At 34.6% G+C, this 15,552-nt stretch overlaps 1 protein-coding gene across 1 annotated transcript in view; it reads left to right on the plus strand.

Moving 5' to 3' along the window:
• Nucleotides 1-15,552, plus strand: part of CFAP47 (cilia and flagella associated protein 47) — a 371,213-nt gene that overhangs the window by 96,236 nt on the left and 259,425 nt on the right. Inside the window, exons 34-35 of the mRNA XM_076355671.1 lie at nucleotides 10,908-11,005; nucleotides 11,311-11,427. Of these exons, the coding sequence (XP_076211786.1) occupies nucleotides 10,908-11,005; nucleotides 11,311-11,427 (215 nt within the window). The remainder of the gene's footprint in view (nucleotides 1-10,907; nucleotides 11,006-11,310; nucleotides 11,428-15,552) is intronic.

Genomic DNA, 15,552 nt, shown 5'->3' on the forward strand with positions numbered 1-15,552 from the left:
TTGTGTGTATACATATATGCATACATATATACGTGTGTGTAGACATGTATGCTTATATATAAAAATGTATATGTGTATATACATATATGCTGACCCTCCAAAACCTACATGACCTGAATAGGAATAACTGGGTAAATATTTAGGAAGAAATTTTGTTTCCTTCCTTGCAATACACTTTGAGATGACCAGACAGCTATTCTACTTTCAGCTAAACAAGGCGCTTTGCAGTGTTTGTATGTTAATTGGAATAAATAAGCTTTCTGATTATTTGTGTAATTAATGCTACTTCTGCAGTGCATACCAAATATGTAGATTGAGTATTGTATAGCTGATACATATAACTTCAGATATTTTGTGAGGAGAAAACATATTTCAGACTATGAAGATTGAAAAAGGTTCTGTTAATTCATTTTAAGTGTCGAACGGTGAATTGCATTGAGAACAGTATTTAACTTTTTTTTTTTTTTTTTTGACTAAATAAGATGATGTGGGGATTATAGTATTCATTCTGAAGCCAGTATAGAAGCCAGGTATGCTGTAATGAATTGCTGTGATTTATTGCATTTTAAATCAAAGTGATATATAAGTGAAATGCCATGATAAAAAAAATAGCGTCGAAGATGACATTTTAATCTAGAGGCTTTTAGTACCATTCAGTGATTTTAAAACTAGTTCTCTTTACAAATAGAAACTTTCTGTTGAAAAGCAACAAAATGGAGACTGATATAAGGTAATGCTATTCTTATGTGATGCATAAAAACCTAAGGAATTAGTCAATTTAAGATATTATTTGGGATAAGAATCAGTGAAAATAAAACAGAACTGCGTAGATAGCGAAAGATGATTGGAAAATTTTATTAGGAGCAGAAAGGTAAATGTTCATGCCTCAGGGTAAAAGCCTTCTGCAACAGATGGGAATAAACGAGACATATCCCCAGTGTATCCGTTTTTCTGTCATTGCCCTGTGTGGTGCTTCTTGAACTTTTCTGCTTAGAATTATTATGAATTGTCAGTGGTATTAAATCGATCTGTCCCTGATATTTCAGGAGTTCTTAGAAGAATAATTATCAGTTTTGATGAGCAAAGGTTGTAGCATCCTGCCTGAAGTAGGAACTGTAATTTACTTGTGAGTCTTTAATAAAAGACTTCTTGTTTTCCACGTTAAGATAAACATAGCCTCACATGCTGTATGTGCTGAAGGTAGACACGTTATCATTCTGTTAATCCTAAATACATTTTAGGAAAAACATAACTTCCTTTTTCAAAAAATAGTCAAAGGCATATTTCCTCTCATCTTTCTTATGCTCTGTATTGTATACTTCAGTACCATCATTTTAAACCTTGTCCTGGTTCTAATGTCAGCACTTACAGAAAAGGTTATTGCTACATATTTCTTCTGTAAATGTTTGTATTATTCAATACCAGATTTAAGCTATTGAAAAAGGATTGTAGGTGTTGTTATAGCTATAGATTAGTTCGACCTCCAGAGATTTTCAGATCCCAGAATAGGAAGTTGTTATAATACTATAAACCATTATTACTGCAGTAATTTACATTAAAACGGACATACTGTGATAGTGAGTCTGTCTAGCTCAGTGTTCTACCTACAGTAGAAGATGCTGAGAGATAAGTAACAGTGCAAACATACAGCAATACTTTATACATACTCTGGGACTTCCTGGTTTGAAATTCAAGACTACTTGAGATGAAGGTGGTACATCTGTAAGGTTGTACTAGATTCTTTTTCTGTGAATTTGTTTAATTGTATTTTGAACCTGTGCAAACTTGTAGCATCAAGCCATTCTGAAGCAGTAAGTAGGTTTAAAATCTATACTGTATGTAAAATATTTTGTTTTGAGCTTGCTGCTTAAAACTGTAATTTAGTACTTCCTTTACTGACAAATTTGGATATTCCACTGAGCTATTTAACAATAATGTCTGGTTCCCATTCTCAATGTCACACCTACTTGCATAGGCTGCTGTCATATCACCACTCAATTGTTACTTTTCCTTTGTAGTTCCATAGTCTAATTTATTAATTTCTTATAATTTCATACCTTTAATCATTAAAGGTCATCAGTTTGAAGATTTTTATGTGAATGTATTAGGTTTAGTTGGAAAGTCTTATAGAATATTAGCTTAACGCTATATATTTTTTCCTCTGTTTTTCAGTAACTCAGAATTTGAAAAAATTGCTTGTGGCTATATAACAGAAGATTTATCATTTGTGAAGACACCTCTTGTGCCTCATTAGACATCTATCAGTTGATTTTGCAACTGATAGGAAGAATTTAACTTCTCTATTGCTTGTGAAAACAGCAGAACAGCTTCACAAGAAATACAGTACTTTCTTTAAAGATTTATTGCTATTCTTACTTTTTTTTATAAAATAACCCTTAAACTTAGTAGATTAAACCAAATCTGATCCTTTAAAAGTTTTAACGCTTGGTATAAGACCATTTTGTTCTTTCTGGATGGTCTTCTTATCCACATAATACCAATACATCATACTGCTGTGTAACAACTTCTTTTCCTTTTCTGTTGGAATGTTTCTTTTAAGATTAATGACAATTTTTCATGGTCATTTTTGCCAGAACAAAAGTAATGTGGTGTGTGTGCTGGAAGAGTTGTTTAAGTATACTGTTTTTTGGGGAGGGCTAAACAGTGTTCTTCTACCAGAAAGAAGATCATGATTTTGGCTTGCCAACCATTTTGCACTGGGGTTTTTTTGTGGGACTGACGCCAAAGAATACCTTTGTGTATCTATTTAGAATAAGATTGGATATCGTTTCTTCCTGGTTTTTAGAAGAGGGGCCAACGGCTTTAAAGATTTCATTTTCACTGTTGGCGGTGGGATGTGTTAGCTATTTTGAAACAGTGAAATGTTTGACTTCATAACCATTGGGAACAATGGCTTCAGAGATTGCTGGGGACTCTTGATCCATTAGCCATTTTTCTGGGGTGTTATTTGAATAAAAACACTACCATCTATCTTCAAAGAGAGAATTTGTTACCAAAAAAGAAGAAAAGAAAAATATTTTTGTGAATATTTCTCTTTAAAATATTGCTCTTAAAACAGATCTTTTTCCTCAGTTGGTGAGGGATAGAATCGTGTATTACAGGAGGCATAAACGGTGACTTCAAAACATTGGAGGAAGTGGAATAAAAAGGGATAGTGGAAAGTACATTGTACATTTCTGGTGTTTTGCTGCACAAAGCAGGTATAAACCAGTTCTGGTAAGTCAGTGAGATAAAGCATACTGATGGATCAGTTAATAAAGGTGAAACTTGAAAAAAACCCACAGTAAAGCACAGAAAGTAGGAAAGGGAGAAAGAGAATGGAAATAATCTGTTTCGTTCTTGTGTGCAAAGACTCAACTGACTTATACCTGTAGCGTACAGGACAGGTATTTGCCTAGACTGTTATAAAAATCTCTGAAAAAGAAGATTCCATGGTCCACTTCAGGCAATATCTGCCAGTATTTTCCACTCATTTCCATTTGAAATATTTTCCTATTGTCTAACCTAACCCAAAATTTCCCCTGCTAGAGTTTAAGTCCATCCTTTCTCTTCTCAAATGTGATGTGCAGTGGATCTTTACTTTTCTAGTAACTTTATACATATTTGCAAATTACTATGTTCTGCTTCAGTTACTCCCTCTCCCCCCTCTTGGCACAACAATTCCATTCTCTCAGTCTTTCAATATACTCAGCTCGTTTGTTTTCTGGTAAACTCTCTTAGTTGATCCATGTCTTTCTTGAAGTTTGGTGCCAATTACTGGGTTTTATACCAGGTGAGACTTTACTAGAACTGGATAGAAGTGAAAGGATCAGTTTACCTGCTTAAGATATGACTCTCCTGTTTATGCATCCTAGCAAAGTATTTGCTTTTTCTGCGACAGTGTGAGATTTGCTGTTATCTCCAGGTTCTTTTCTGCAGAATTTCCGTCTATACAGTTTTCCATCTAGTACTTGTGTAATGAATTATTCTTAATTAAGTGTAGTACACTGCACGCATCATTATTGGATTTCATCCCATTTGTTTCAGATCACTATTCCAATTGTTCAAGAGCTTAAATTATAGTCCTTTCCTCACGAGTACTTGCAACCCATTCTTCTTCCCAGAGTCAATTCTTTAACCTGCTTGATATTATCTCCAGATTGAACTAAGGTAGTTTTATGCTGTTTTCCAAGTTGCAAATGAAAATATTGAATAGTATACAATCTAGGACTTTGCAGTTTGATTTGTGGGCAGCTGATAGTTAGGTTTACTGTTTTTCAGTGACTTTTGTGCTCCACCTAACAGTACCTTTTTCTAGACTACCTTTTCCTTGCTTCCTTATGAGAGAGAATGTGACCAAAATCTTACTGAAGTTAAAATGTCCAGTATTTCTTCTTTGTCCACAGTATCTTCTACCTGCCAAACAGACAAAATTTGACCTAGAGGAGTTTATGGTGACTGTTGCTTGCTATTCTGCCGAGAAATAGGTTGGTTGTCATTTTCATGTAGAATTGTTATAGGTATTTCCTTGATTATCTCCATTTGGAAAACAGTTTTCATATCCCGCAAAAAATCTTGAGGCTTCAAATCTATTCATATGAATGTAAAAACGTTTATTTTTGTTTTAGGGAAAATTAAGAAAGATTTTGGCAAAAAACAACTGCGAAAACCTTGTAGCCTTGTGTGCTATTGATTCACCAGGGGAAGACCAAATCCAACCCAAAGAGTGACAGTGAAGATAGTTTGCCTTTTTTTTTTTCTCTTTGTGGGAGAAGACAGGGAAAACATCTAAATCTGAAAACATTCCCACATAAATTTTGGTTTTGACAAATCTGATTTTTCTACATTCAGGATGAATTAGGAGTGAGACTATGTATTAAGTGATTGATGTAAAATGTGTTTCGGGGACTTTTTAAAGGCCATAAAATTTTTAAAAACTCAATGGATCTGGACTTTTAAAATAAAATAAAAAATAGGGAAATGAATAATTAGAGCGCCATAGCAAAACTTTGCTGCTTCTATCTAGAAATGCTTCGTGAAAAAAATGCTTCTTTCACAAGAAAGATGATGACAATGCTGTTATGTTTGGTTAATGTATGAATGCCACATGGTGCCATTACAAGTGAAAAATAAAATTGCCTATTAAAAATAAATAAATGCAGGAATTAAGTTAGTCCCAAATCACTGAATTGAGTATGAAAGTTACTTCCTTCAGTGTTGAGTGGGATCAACAGCTGAAACAAAACTACTCTCATTTTAGATCACTTGCAGTATATTTTAGCTTTCCATAACCATAGTAAATGTCTGAGTACGCTACATAACAGTGACTGCACATCCACTCCAAGTTAATCCTGCTTGATTATTTTTTTTTATGAAGTATTTTCACCTATTGTCATGGGTGAGACAGAGTAAACGACAGCCTGTGATGGATCAGGATACTGGGGTTTATTGAAGAACCAGCAAGGTCAGCGCTCTTATCCTATTTGATAATTTCACACACTCAGTCGCTCCACACAGCGCTATGTTCACAAGGTCTCAAATTCCATCCCTGGCGGGGAGGTCGCTACTGGTCTGAGAAGATCAGGCAAAAGTCATGTCAGTTCACGCTGTGCCGCTGCTCATAGTTACCACTCTCAGGTGTCACTCTCCAAAGTCCCTGGGCATCCACTAGCATTTGTCTCTATGCATCTCTCTGATCTTCAGGATCTTTTCCCACTTCCAAGATCTTTCCTCCAGCTAGGAACTTCTTCACCTTCTTTCCAGTCCCCTGTTGTCTCTTCAAGACCGCTGCTTCTTTTTGGGAATGCTTCTTTTTGGCCTCTTCCTCTTTCCATAGCTCCAAGTCCCCAGTTTTCCCAGTCTAAACAGTCTTTGTGCAGAAGCAGAACTCGTGATCAGCCTAACTGGTGCTTCTGTCTCACGTCTCTTCATTAATGGAAGGATTCAGAACATGCCACTTTAGTCTAGGTGTTATCAAAATTTGCAACCAGCCCCTATGGGACACAGCTGGCAAGTAGCAGGAACTTGTCTCAGAATTCAGTAGTTCAATTTTGGACAACCACACAGAGTTACCTGCTACCTGTCAGCATTCACATTTTAAGCTATTTCTGGCCTACAACACCCATCAGTCAGGTTTTCATCATGACATTGGCTGAGAATCTTTATCTTAAAGATCCATTAGTATTTTTTTTTTTTTTGCAAGAAGTACCAATACAAATGAAATTTAATACATTTATATGCTTAGAGGAAAATGAGGTATCCTGAGTAAGACTTCTGATTTCCATTGTTTATTTCTACTAAAATTGAGTAATTATATTTAAAAACTGAATTACTGTAGGGTGGATAGCTGGCAGTTTTTTCTGCTAGGTTTGATGTTATTGGGAAAAATACAATATGTTTTCTGACTAATTTATTTACAAGCATTTGAATTAAGTAGGTTGATTGATAGTAGAAGGATTAAATGGAAAACAACAAAAAATACTTATAAAAGTATTTAATTAGTCAAAATGGGAAAGTATTCCACTTCATGGGTTTTTTTGTTCATGCTCTGATTTACATAGGCTATAAAACTATAGTTCAATAAATGTTTTTTAAACAATGGTGCTACCATGTTTCATTTCTACGGGCACAGCCATTTATGTGGCTGCGTGGTAAACCGGATTGGTGTGACGCAGATTAAAAAATAAAGAAATGTTTTACCCTTTCTTTTTAAGCCAGCTTTGTTCCCACACCCACTTTGCTGCCACACAGACAATTCTACCAGCATAAAGAAAGGATTAGTTGAGATAGAAGAAGGTACATAGGTACTAGGGAAAACTGGTATTGCTTAAGTGTGCTCAAGTAATATTCCCACCAGAAGCCTAAAGGTAGCTAATGGTACACTTAAAGTAAGCTTTAAAGTTAAAATAAGATAAACAATAAAGTTTACTTTTTTGATCAAAGCATCTGGTTTAATGAGTTTCCATAACCAGGCTGAATAAATCAATCTAGTTTTTAGATTTAGACCAGAAGAACAATTCAATATTGGACCGAATTTAAAATGAAAGCAGAAATAGTTAATCTTAAAAAGTTACAAATAAAAATGTGGAAAAGGTGATTTATTAAAAATACCAATATTGTGTGCTGAGAGTGAGTCTGAGTTCTATTAATAAAGACAAAGATTATTGAATTTTATAGGTCCCAACTATGATCAATAATACGATGGATTTGTATTAGAAAGACTAACTTTTTAGAAAGAAAGCAAGCTTTTAAAAATGTATTTTGCTATTTTTAAAGTATTTGTTTTTGCAATGACTACATTAAGTATTTTTGAAGTAACTGCAAGCAATTTACCAAGGATTTGGGAGGAAATTAATGTCCCCTACTGTAGACATTTGTAAAATGGAGGTCTGAATTTAGTTAAAATTAATACTGTCCCAATTTAGATGTTGAGGCCCATATTTACTGTGTTCTGTTCCTGTCATAGGTAACAAGGAGATGATATATATCCAGTTAGACTTCCTCTTTGGTACCTTGTCCTCCAGAATTATCAAGGACACTTAAACTTTGAGTTTTCTGCTTGAAAAAAAGTTGTTTCAATTAAATAATAGGAAAAAAAAATAATTCTGACAAAGCAAAATGTTTTTTGTAATTATAAATTTTTAAATTAATATTTTAATTTTGATTTGAAAACTGACAGAAAATGAAATTTTCATTCGAATCCTCTTTTAAATCATGTTTTTTGATATACTGTTTCTTGATATTTTTTAACTTAACATCCATTTCATGAATATTTAGAATAACATGTAAATTGATTTAGTTTTCTTGCTGTTCATATTAATGAAAGAACGACAATAAAAGAAACATCATTTGAATTCTAAATCGAATTAAAACTTTCTTCAGAAAAGGAGATTTTTTAGATAGTAATTTGAAGTAACTTTTTATTTTGGGATGTTCTAGACGAATCTTGCTGTTTTCTGTAAAAGGGAGGAGAGAGTTTGTCTCTCCTTTTAAGCCAGTTCTTTTATTTAAACTATTAGAGCTTATTTTTTAATAATGAAAATGAAACAAAATAACACTTTAGGGCCTTCCAGAAGAAAAGAGACTGTTTAAGAACAGTGTAATTATTAATATAATTAATATATGATAGAACATATTTTATGTAATGATTAATTTATAGATAGATTTCCATCTATCTTCTGATACGGCAAATAGGTTTTGGGAGGGAGAGAAGGGGAAGATGTTGGCAATGAACAATCATGAACAATCTTTGAAAATTCTGTAAGAATTTCACTCTTCTATGACATATAAAGTCACAGTTTGATAAAATTCTCTTATGTGTTAGCTAGCTTATTTTATGAAAGCAAGTACTTAAAAATTAGTCTTTCCTGGAATTTTTATTTGAGATTATAATTTGATATATATACTTTGCATTAACGTAGGATTCCATCTGAATGCACTTCCTATTTAATGATTTGCCCCATGGTTATTTTATTTCTTCTATTTAGTTCTTGAATAGTTGTTTATCTCTTAAATTTAGTCTGAAGCATAACATTTACAGCACTGTAGAACAATTTTATAAGCTTACAACTAATCTGTTCAGTATAAATGAGGAGTTCAACAACAAAATTTATACCTGTAGCTGATAATAGCTACTTATTCGCAAATTTGATTTAACTGTATTTCTTGGGGGACCAGTTGAAGTTATTTGAGCTGATGTTGATAAATTATGATCTGACATTAGTAGCAGCATCTCTAGCTACTTTTCCCTGTCACTAATTACAATTTTGCTGTCACACTTAATATCAAACAAAAGTAGGTGGGTAAAGGCAATTGAGGAGGTATAAACTCAAGTAAAATAAGTGCTAGTAGAAAAAAAAGAAAACCATTTTGAAGATTCGTAGTGTCTTCAACGCTACATGGAGTGGTTACCACTGTTTCAGTTTAAGATCAGGAATTTTTTTTCCAGTTTGAATGTTTTTTGGATTTGTGGCCTGGCTTTTGGACAATAACTTGCTTGTTTACATCAGCCTGGCTGATGTCTGAAGGTACTTAGGAGTGAATAAGGTTACCTTAAGAAATTTAATAATTTTCAATGTACAACAGCCTACTTTCTTTCTTAGTCAGTGTGGTGTTGATAGTTGTTGTTCGTAGTGTATATAACATACCCAAAAATACTGTCTCAAGTTTAAAACCCTTAGTAACACTGATTGAAGTGTTACGTCTATAGCATAGCGTTATCTGATTTGTGAGCAAAAGAGTCAGCATTCTTGACCACTAAGTAAGACCATTGTATTCCAAATACAATCTATCCTTTTCTCTTTCTTGAACTTTCATTTAGTTTATAGTATTCTTTCTGTAAAGGTAGAGACCTTTCAAATATACACAATGTGTGCCCCTGCTTTCATGTGTTTGATCTTGTAGAATGAAGCTCTTAATAAGGACAGACTTGAAATAAAGGTCTGAAATGTGTAACCCGGTGAAACATTTTATGCTTCTGTTCTTTTAAATTATTTCTATGTCAAGTACTGGTGTCTCCAGATTCTTCTTTTGCTAATGAAGATAGTGGACTGTTCTGAACATCGTTATATTACTGTCATAACAGTTCAGTGTTGCAAACTTTTTTATCTTTTAATGGTAGCATTTTTGAAAGAAAAGAACATTTCTTTATATTATATTGTTTATGTGTTTATGATATGTAGGAGATTTTTGATCATCTCAGATTCTGTAGCATATTGGTGGGTTTTTTTCAACTTAGGAAGCGTCAAACTTGGTAAATAATATACTCTCTGGATGTATAGTGAAATAAAAGCTATATAATTTGTCCTGTATGAGAAAGCATGATCCCAGTCTATCTGAAAACCTTGCCAGTGGCTGAAGTCCAAAGAGTTCCCTAAATTTGGGAGCTTGGGCCTGAGACAGTAACAAAAACAAAGAAAACTAAGCAATAGGTATTTTTGCATTAGAAGTTGGAAGAAACTGCAGATAACACAACAGAGAAGGCATGACTCAGTACTTGGATATTTGTGACCAGATTGCTCTCCTTAAAAAAGGATCGGCTTCTATGTGTTCATGCTTCACAAAGTGCATATTATCTGGAGAGCAAAGTACCGGTAATTTGGTATAGACAGTGATTTAAAACATTTAGTTATTGGTATGTCAGTAACTTTTTTAGAGAATATCTCAGGTTGAGAGTTTTGAAATGACTGTATTCTTCCTATGGTTTATTATGATGCTTAAGAACAAAAGTCTGTTGTTTAAATGCTGTGTTGACTATGTAAGATATGGAATTCTTCAAATAAGAAGTACTAATAAATAAACTATATTTACTTTCTTAATCAGTTTTCTTTTAAATAAAAACATTAGAAATGTAAAAAATAATCTAACATTGTGAGGCATAGGCCTTTACAACACAATTGTAGAAGTAGTGATCTGTGCTGCAGGAATTGAGCTGTTAGCTTTCATTTATATTGCATCTGTGCCAAATAATTTAACGACCTTAAAGAAATGTAATAACCTTTTCCTTCTTACGTGCTTAAACATTGTGACTTTAAAGGATTCACGCCTATTTTCCTGAGTTTCAGTAGCCCTATGAATGTTATGCCTATAAAAATAAAAACAATTTACATGTTTAGGTTCCTAATCTGTGAGGTTAAGTTTAGCTTACCTGCTTTCCCTTCCGTTGTGATGAATACTCTTACATGCTGTATCAGAGTGTATGAATAGTAGTTACAATATTCTAGGTGAGATTTTTCATGTTTTCAGCAACGGCTCTGGAATAGAATTATGTCTGGGAAATTCTACGATGTTTCCTTTTTGTGTTCTTTCCTCAAGTCAGTAATTTCAAATAGTCATCATATCTATCTAGAATAAAATCAGGCATCTCAGGGGAGAAGAGTCTAATTCATCTTGCTCTGTTTTTCAATCAGGTGAAGTACCACCAATGAGATGGATAGTAAATTTTGACCGAGATCTTCTAGATGGTCTGGTATTGGCAGCACAGCTGGCAGCTTATTGTCCATATTTGGTAAGGACTTTTCTTAATATTGTGCAAGTTTTATACAGTTTATTAATGTAAGTGGGTTTATTCAGGCCTTATTTTCCTTTGGAACTGTTGGCTTATGTGGTTTTTAAAAAGGAAAAAAAAACCCCAATATTTAGCAAGTCTAGAGTGATTATTTCAGTATTACTTTTTCTTTTCTCTGGGTATATTCTTAATAGGGAACTTTATTTCAAAATTTAGATCTTATGGATTGCTGAAAGAGTGAAAATACAAACATAGTAATTTTGCTTAGTGGAAGATGAAGAGTTTGATTTCTCTGTCTTCTCTAGGTTGCTACTCACTTTGTAAGGATGTATACTAATCCAAGAACTCCTGAACAGTTTTTGCACAACTGTTTGATACTTGTGAATGCTATGCATGCTGTCAGTCTGGCTATAGACATAAAGGTAAACTATTTTATACTGGCAGTTCTTATATACTTTTAAACTTTGTTTTTTTTACTTTTATGATAGTAATATAGTACATCAAATTAAGGTGAGATTTTAGTGAAGCATTTTTGTTTCATGATGTGCTACTGTGTGATGGAAACCAAAATACTGCTTCATATAAATACACTTAATTACAAGTAATTTCCATAATTCCTTGCTTTGTAGAACCGCTTATATACAACCAGCTGAACAGAAGATTAATTCAGTTCAGATTCTAGCATCGTAAATCACACAATGAAAACCTGAGTGGAATTTATTATTAACATTCTAAGGCAATTTAGAAAAAAATATATTTAAGGACAAACATAAAAAGGAGTGGTAAAAAAAATTATATGAATGTCTGGTGACTCTTATGTGCATCTATCTAATCATGAAGGCCCACGAGGGTTCTGTCCCAGGTTTGATGCACACAGAAGCCAGTAGCTTTGGACTGCTGTGAGGGTAACACTGTAAGCCATCAGCTTCTGATGTCCTTTTTTGGGAGGAATATGACGTTGATGTTAGTTTTTTCTTCAATCTAATATATATGTTTAGTAACATGCTTTACATCTCTGTCTTTCTTCATTGGCCTACAGCTCCAAATTTTCTGTATATGGTGCCTTCTACATATGTTAGATATTATTTCTTTGTTCTTTTTGTTGCCCCTAAAACCAGTTTTCTCCTGCTCCCAGTCTGCATTTCCTTAACTGAGTTATTTATAGCTGTGGGTTCTGGTAGTACCATACAAAGATAGAAGTAAAACAAATTAGTCACAGAGGCCTGATCAATTAAAAAAGTTGCTGTCACGTTTTCACAAAAGTTAAATCAAGTAAAGCAAAGCTCTGCAAGCTGGTCAACAAGCCTTCAGACAGAGAAGGCTTGTCAAACCCCAGTGCTGAGGCCCTGTAAATTCAGTACAAAGCTTATGGCCTGGTAATAGCAATGGCAAGGCTGTATTACAAGGTTACATGCTCACAGGGATTCGTGCTCTTATCTTCCATGTTCTGGTTGCATGTGTTAGTTACTGAACTATTACGTATTTAAAATAGCAGATTCCCTCTTATTTTCCTTCTCTCCTTTGCTCCCTGAGTCGTTAAAAATCCTGTCCTTACCAAACTAGTAAAAACTGTTTAAGGTCACATCTTTCTCTTAAGAATTTGCAGAGTGATGCAGCTTCCATCATGAGCAAAGTGAATGTCAGGGACTGTGATGGGCTGGGGTATTGGGCTGGCTAGAAGACCAGAAGAAGATACAGTAGAATAGACATAGTATTTGTCGGTGTATGAGGAAACTTTCCAAAGGAATTAATAGTATTAGGAATCAGAGGTAGAGGTGTGGTGTGAACAAAGTGGTATGAAAGGAAGCTCAATTACAACTTTTTTTTTCCCTTTCCATTCAATTGTGTTATGATTACAGGGAAAAAATTAACCCTGCTATTTCCACTTGTATCAGCTACTGTCTTGCTCCCACATCCTGATTCAGGTACGCTGTTATAAGTGGCTTTGCTATGACAGGCTAAACTAAGAAAATCTACTGTTTCGTATACTTGTCACTGACAGGAAGCGTAAAAATATAATCTAGGTATAAACCTCAAAATGAAGGCGTATTTTGCCTCAGCTTTTAATAAGAAAAACAGGCAGTTCAGCACATGAAGGCAGAGGCTGGATGCCAGATATGCAAAAGGAGTTAACCCCATTAAAGGTGGAAGCAGAACTCCAGGACATTCTCTTTGACGCTCTTAGTGTGTTTTAAGACTACGGTGTCTACAATACTACAATATTATTAGTTCAGCATATTTTTGAGATATTGGTGTTTTTATAGATGGGAAAGTCCATCTCTGTACAGACTAGGAATTTAAACAAAGCTATATAATCAGTCCACACCAGAAAAAGGAACAGATCTTGGATCTTTGAGGTCTGTATTTTAATTCTAGCTAAGGCATGTTCTACAAACAAAATATTGTGGAAAATTAAAAAAAAAAAAAAAAAAAAAAAAGGTAAAGGGTACTTTTTATTTACTTTGTTGGAATTCATATATGCTTTTCTAAGACCGCTGTAGAAATTTCTTAAGCTTCTTGTTCTTCAGCAATACAAGCAGCAAAATACATGAATCACGTTGCCGAACTGTCCTAATTTGGGATTTTTCTGTTAGTCTTGTCTCTTAAATTTAGCAGGCTAAAATGCTCCAACAGTATTGGCAAAGTTCTTGACTATCAGGCAATCGCTGCTTCTGAACTTTCAGGACAGCTTTGCATTAATTAATGGTGGTGACAGCACAAGCTGAGACATGTATTAGGTCTGGAATAGACACCACTTTCAATCACTTTAAAAATCTAAGATTCTGTAATAATAAAGACGTTTAACTGTCTGAAAGCCTTCAGCTGCAAGTTTAAATGATACCTCTAACGGAGTTCAAGGCTTTTAAATCCTCTTAAGGATTAAGATATAGGCTTAAGGTGGAGTACTTTGGGCAAGAAGGTCTTTGTTTCCACTTTCTAATCATGACTGACAGTTCAACCCTGGAGTATTAATGGTGTCTGTCTATGTATTTTTTCTTCGTGTTTGATACTTTTAAGTTCTAAACCGCTTTGATTTGAAGAAGATCTAACTGAAAGCCCAAAATAAAATATTGCAAGATAAGATGGTGGATAGCAGCGATATGGAGGGAATGTATGTGACAAGGATAGATTAGGAGAGAAGATGCAGTGATTGGGGATAGCCAGTAGAAGAACTCAGTTTGCTACTGACTGATTTAAAATTGGGGCCAACGATACTGACATTTATATTTGGGGCCAAGTAAAAGGGAGGATATTTTCAAACAAGCTGTAGAAAACATGAGTAAAGTCGGAGAGTGTTAAGAAGCTGAAAATGAATGTGGCTGTTCTGTTGAAATGAAGGGAGGAATTCAGCATCGTTGTGAAGTAGAAAGCAGTGAAACTGGGCAATAATATGGCCATATGAGCACATAAGGGGGGTAGATGGTAACCCCAAGACTTGAGTCTGAAATGAAGGAGAGAAAGAAGGTGCTGTCAGCAGCCAGTGGAGAAGAGGAAAGAAATGCAGCAACATAGAATTTTTTGAATTTCCAGTATATGTAAGATTTTTTCCTTGAGGTAGTCTACAGATTATTGTATGCACTTAGAAAGGTAACTTCCTGGCTGTCACTTAATGTTTCAGTCATACTTTTATTGTAATCATCTCTAAAGATGATTAACACTTTTTTGTCTTCAGTTTCCTGTACTTTAGTAAGGAGCTATTAGCTTGGTAAATATGGCGACTTCTTGACAAAAGTAACTTTAAGGAAAATGATTTATTTCTTAATTCTTGTTATTTGACTAAAATTTGTATGATACTGCAAATACACAGACAGAACCCTGTATCTGTCTATCCACCAATCTATAATGTAAATGCAAATACCTTGGTTTGCCTGGGGTAGGAATCTAATATTGATGTGCGGTCTTAAATTCAGAAAATAGAAGAGAGAAGTAATTAAAGATCACTTTTATTTGTTAGGGTAGCAATTGTCTTCTCATACATATCTTTCCTAGGATATTCTGGGAAAACACTTGAAGAGAGTTGTAAAGGACTGAATCTTCCTAAGCATCCTTATAAAAGTGGATGTAACAACTATTTGCTTTGATCTGTAAGCCTGATAAATCAGAGCATTAGATAAAGAACATTTGGCTGGAATTCAGCTTTATTGATAATACTGTGCAAAGCACTTGGTACTGTCCCACACAACATCCTTGTCTCTAAAATGGAGAGACATGGATTTGACGGGTGGACCAATCAGTGGATAAGGAATTGGCTGGATGGTTGCAGTCAAAGAGTTGCAGTCAATGGCTCAACGCCCGGGTGGACACCAGTGATGAGTGGTGTCCCTCAGGGGTCTGTACTGGGACCAGTATTATTTAACGCCTTGGCTGGGGACATGGACAGTGGGATTGAGTGCACCCTCAGCAAGTTTGCGTGTGACACTAAGCTTAGTGATGTGGTTGATACTCTAGAGGGAAGGGATGCCATCCAGACGGACCTTGATAGGCTAGAAAGGTGGGCCTGTGCGAACCTCATGAAGTTCAACAAGGCCAAATGTAAGGTCCTGCAT

This window comes from Aptenodytes patagonicus, chromosome 1 (assembly GCF_965638725.1).
Source record: "Aptenodytes patagonicus chromosome 1, bAptPat1.pri.cur, whole genome shotgun sequence".
NCBI lineage: Eukaryota > Metazoa > Chordata > Aves > Sphenisciformes > Spheniscidae > Aptenodytes > Aptenodytes patagonicus.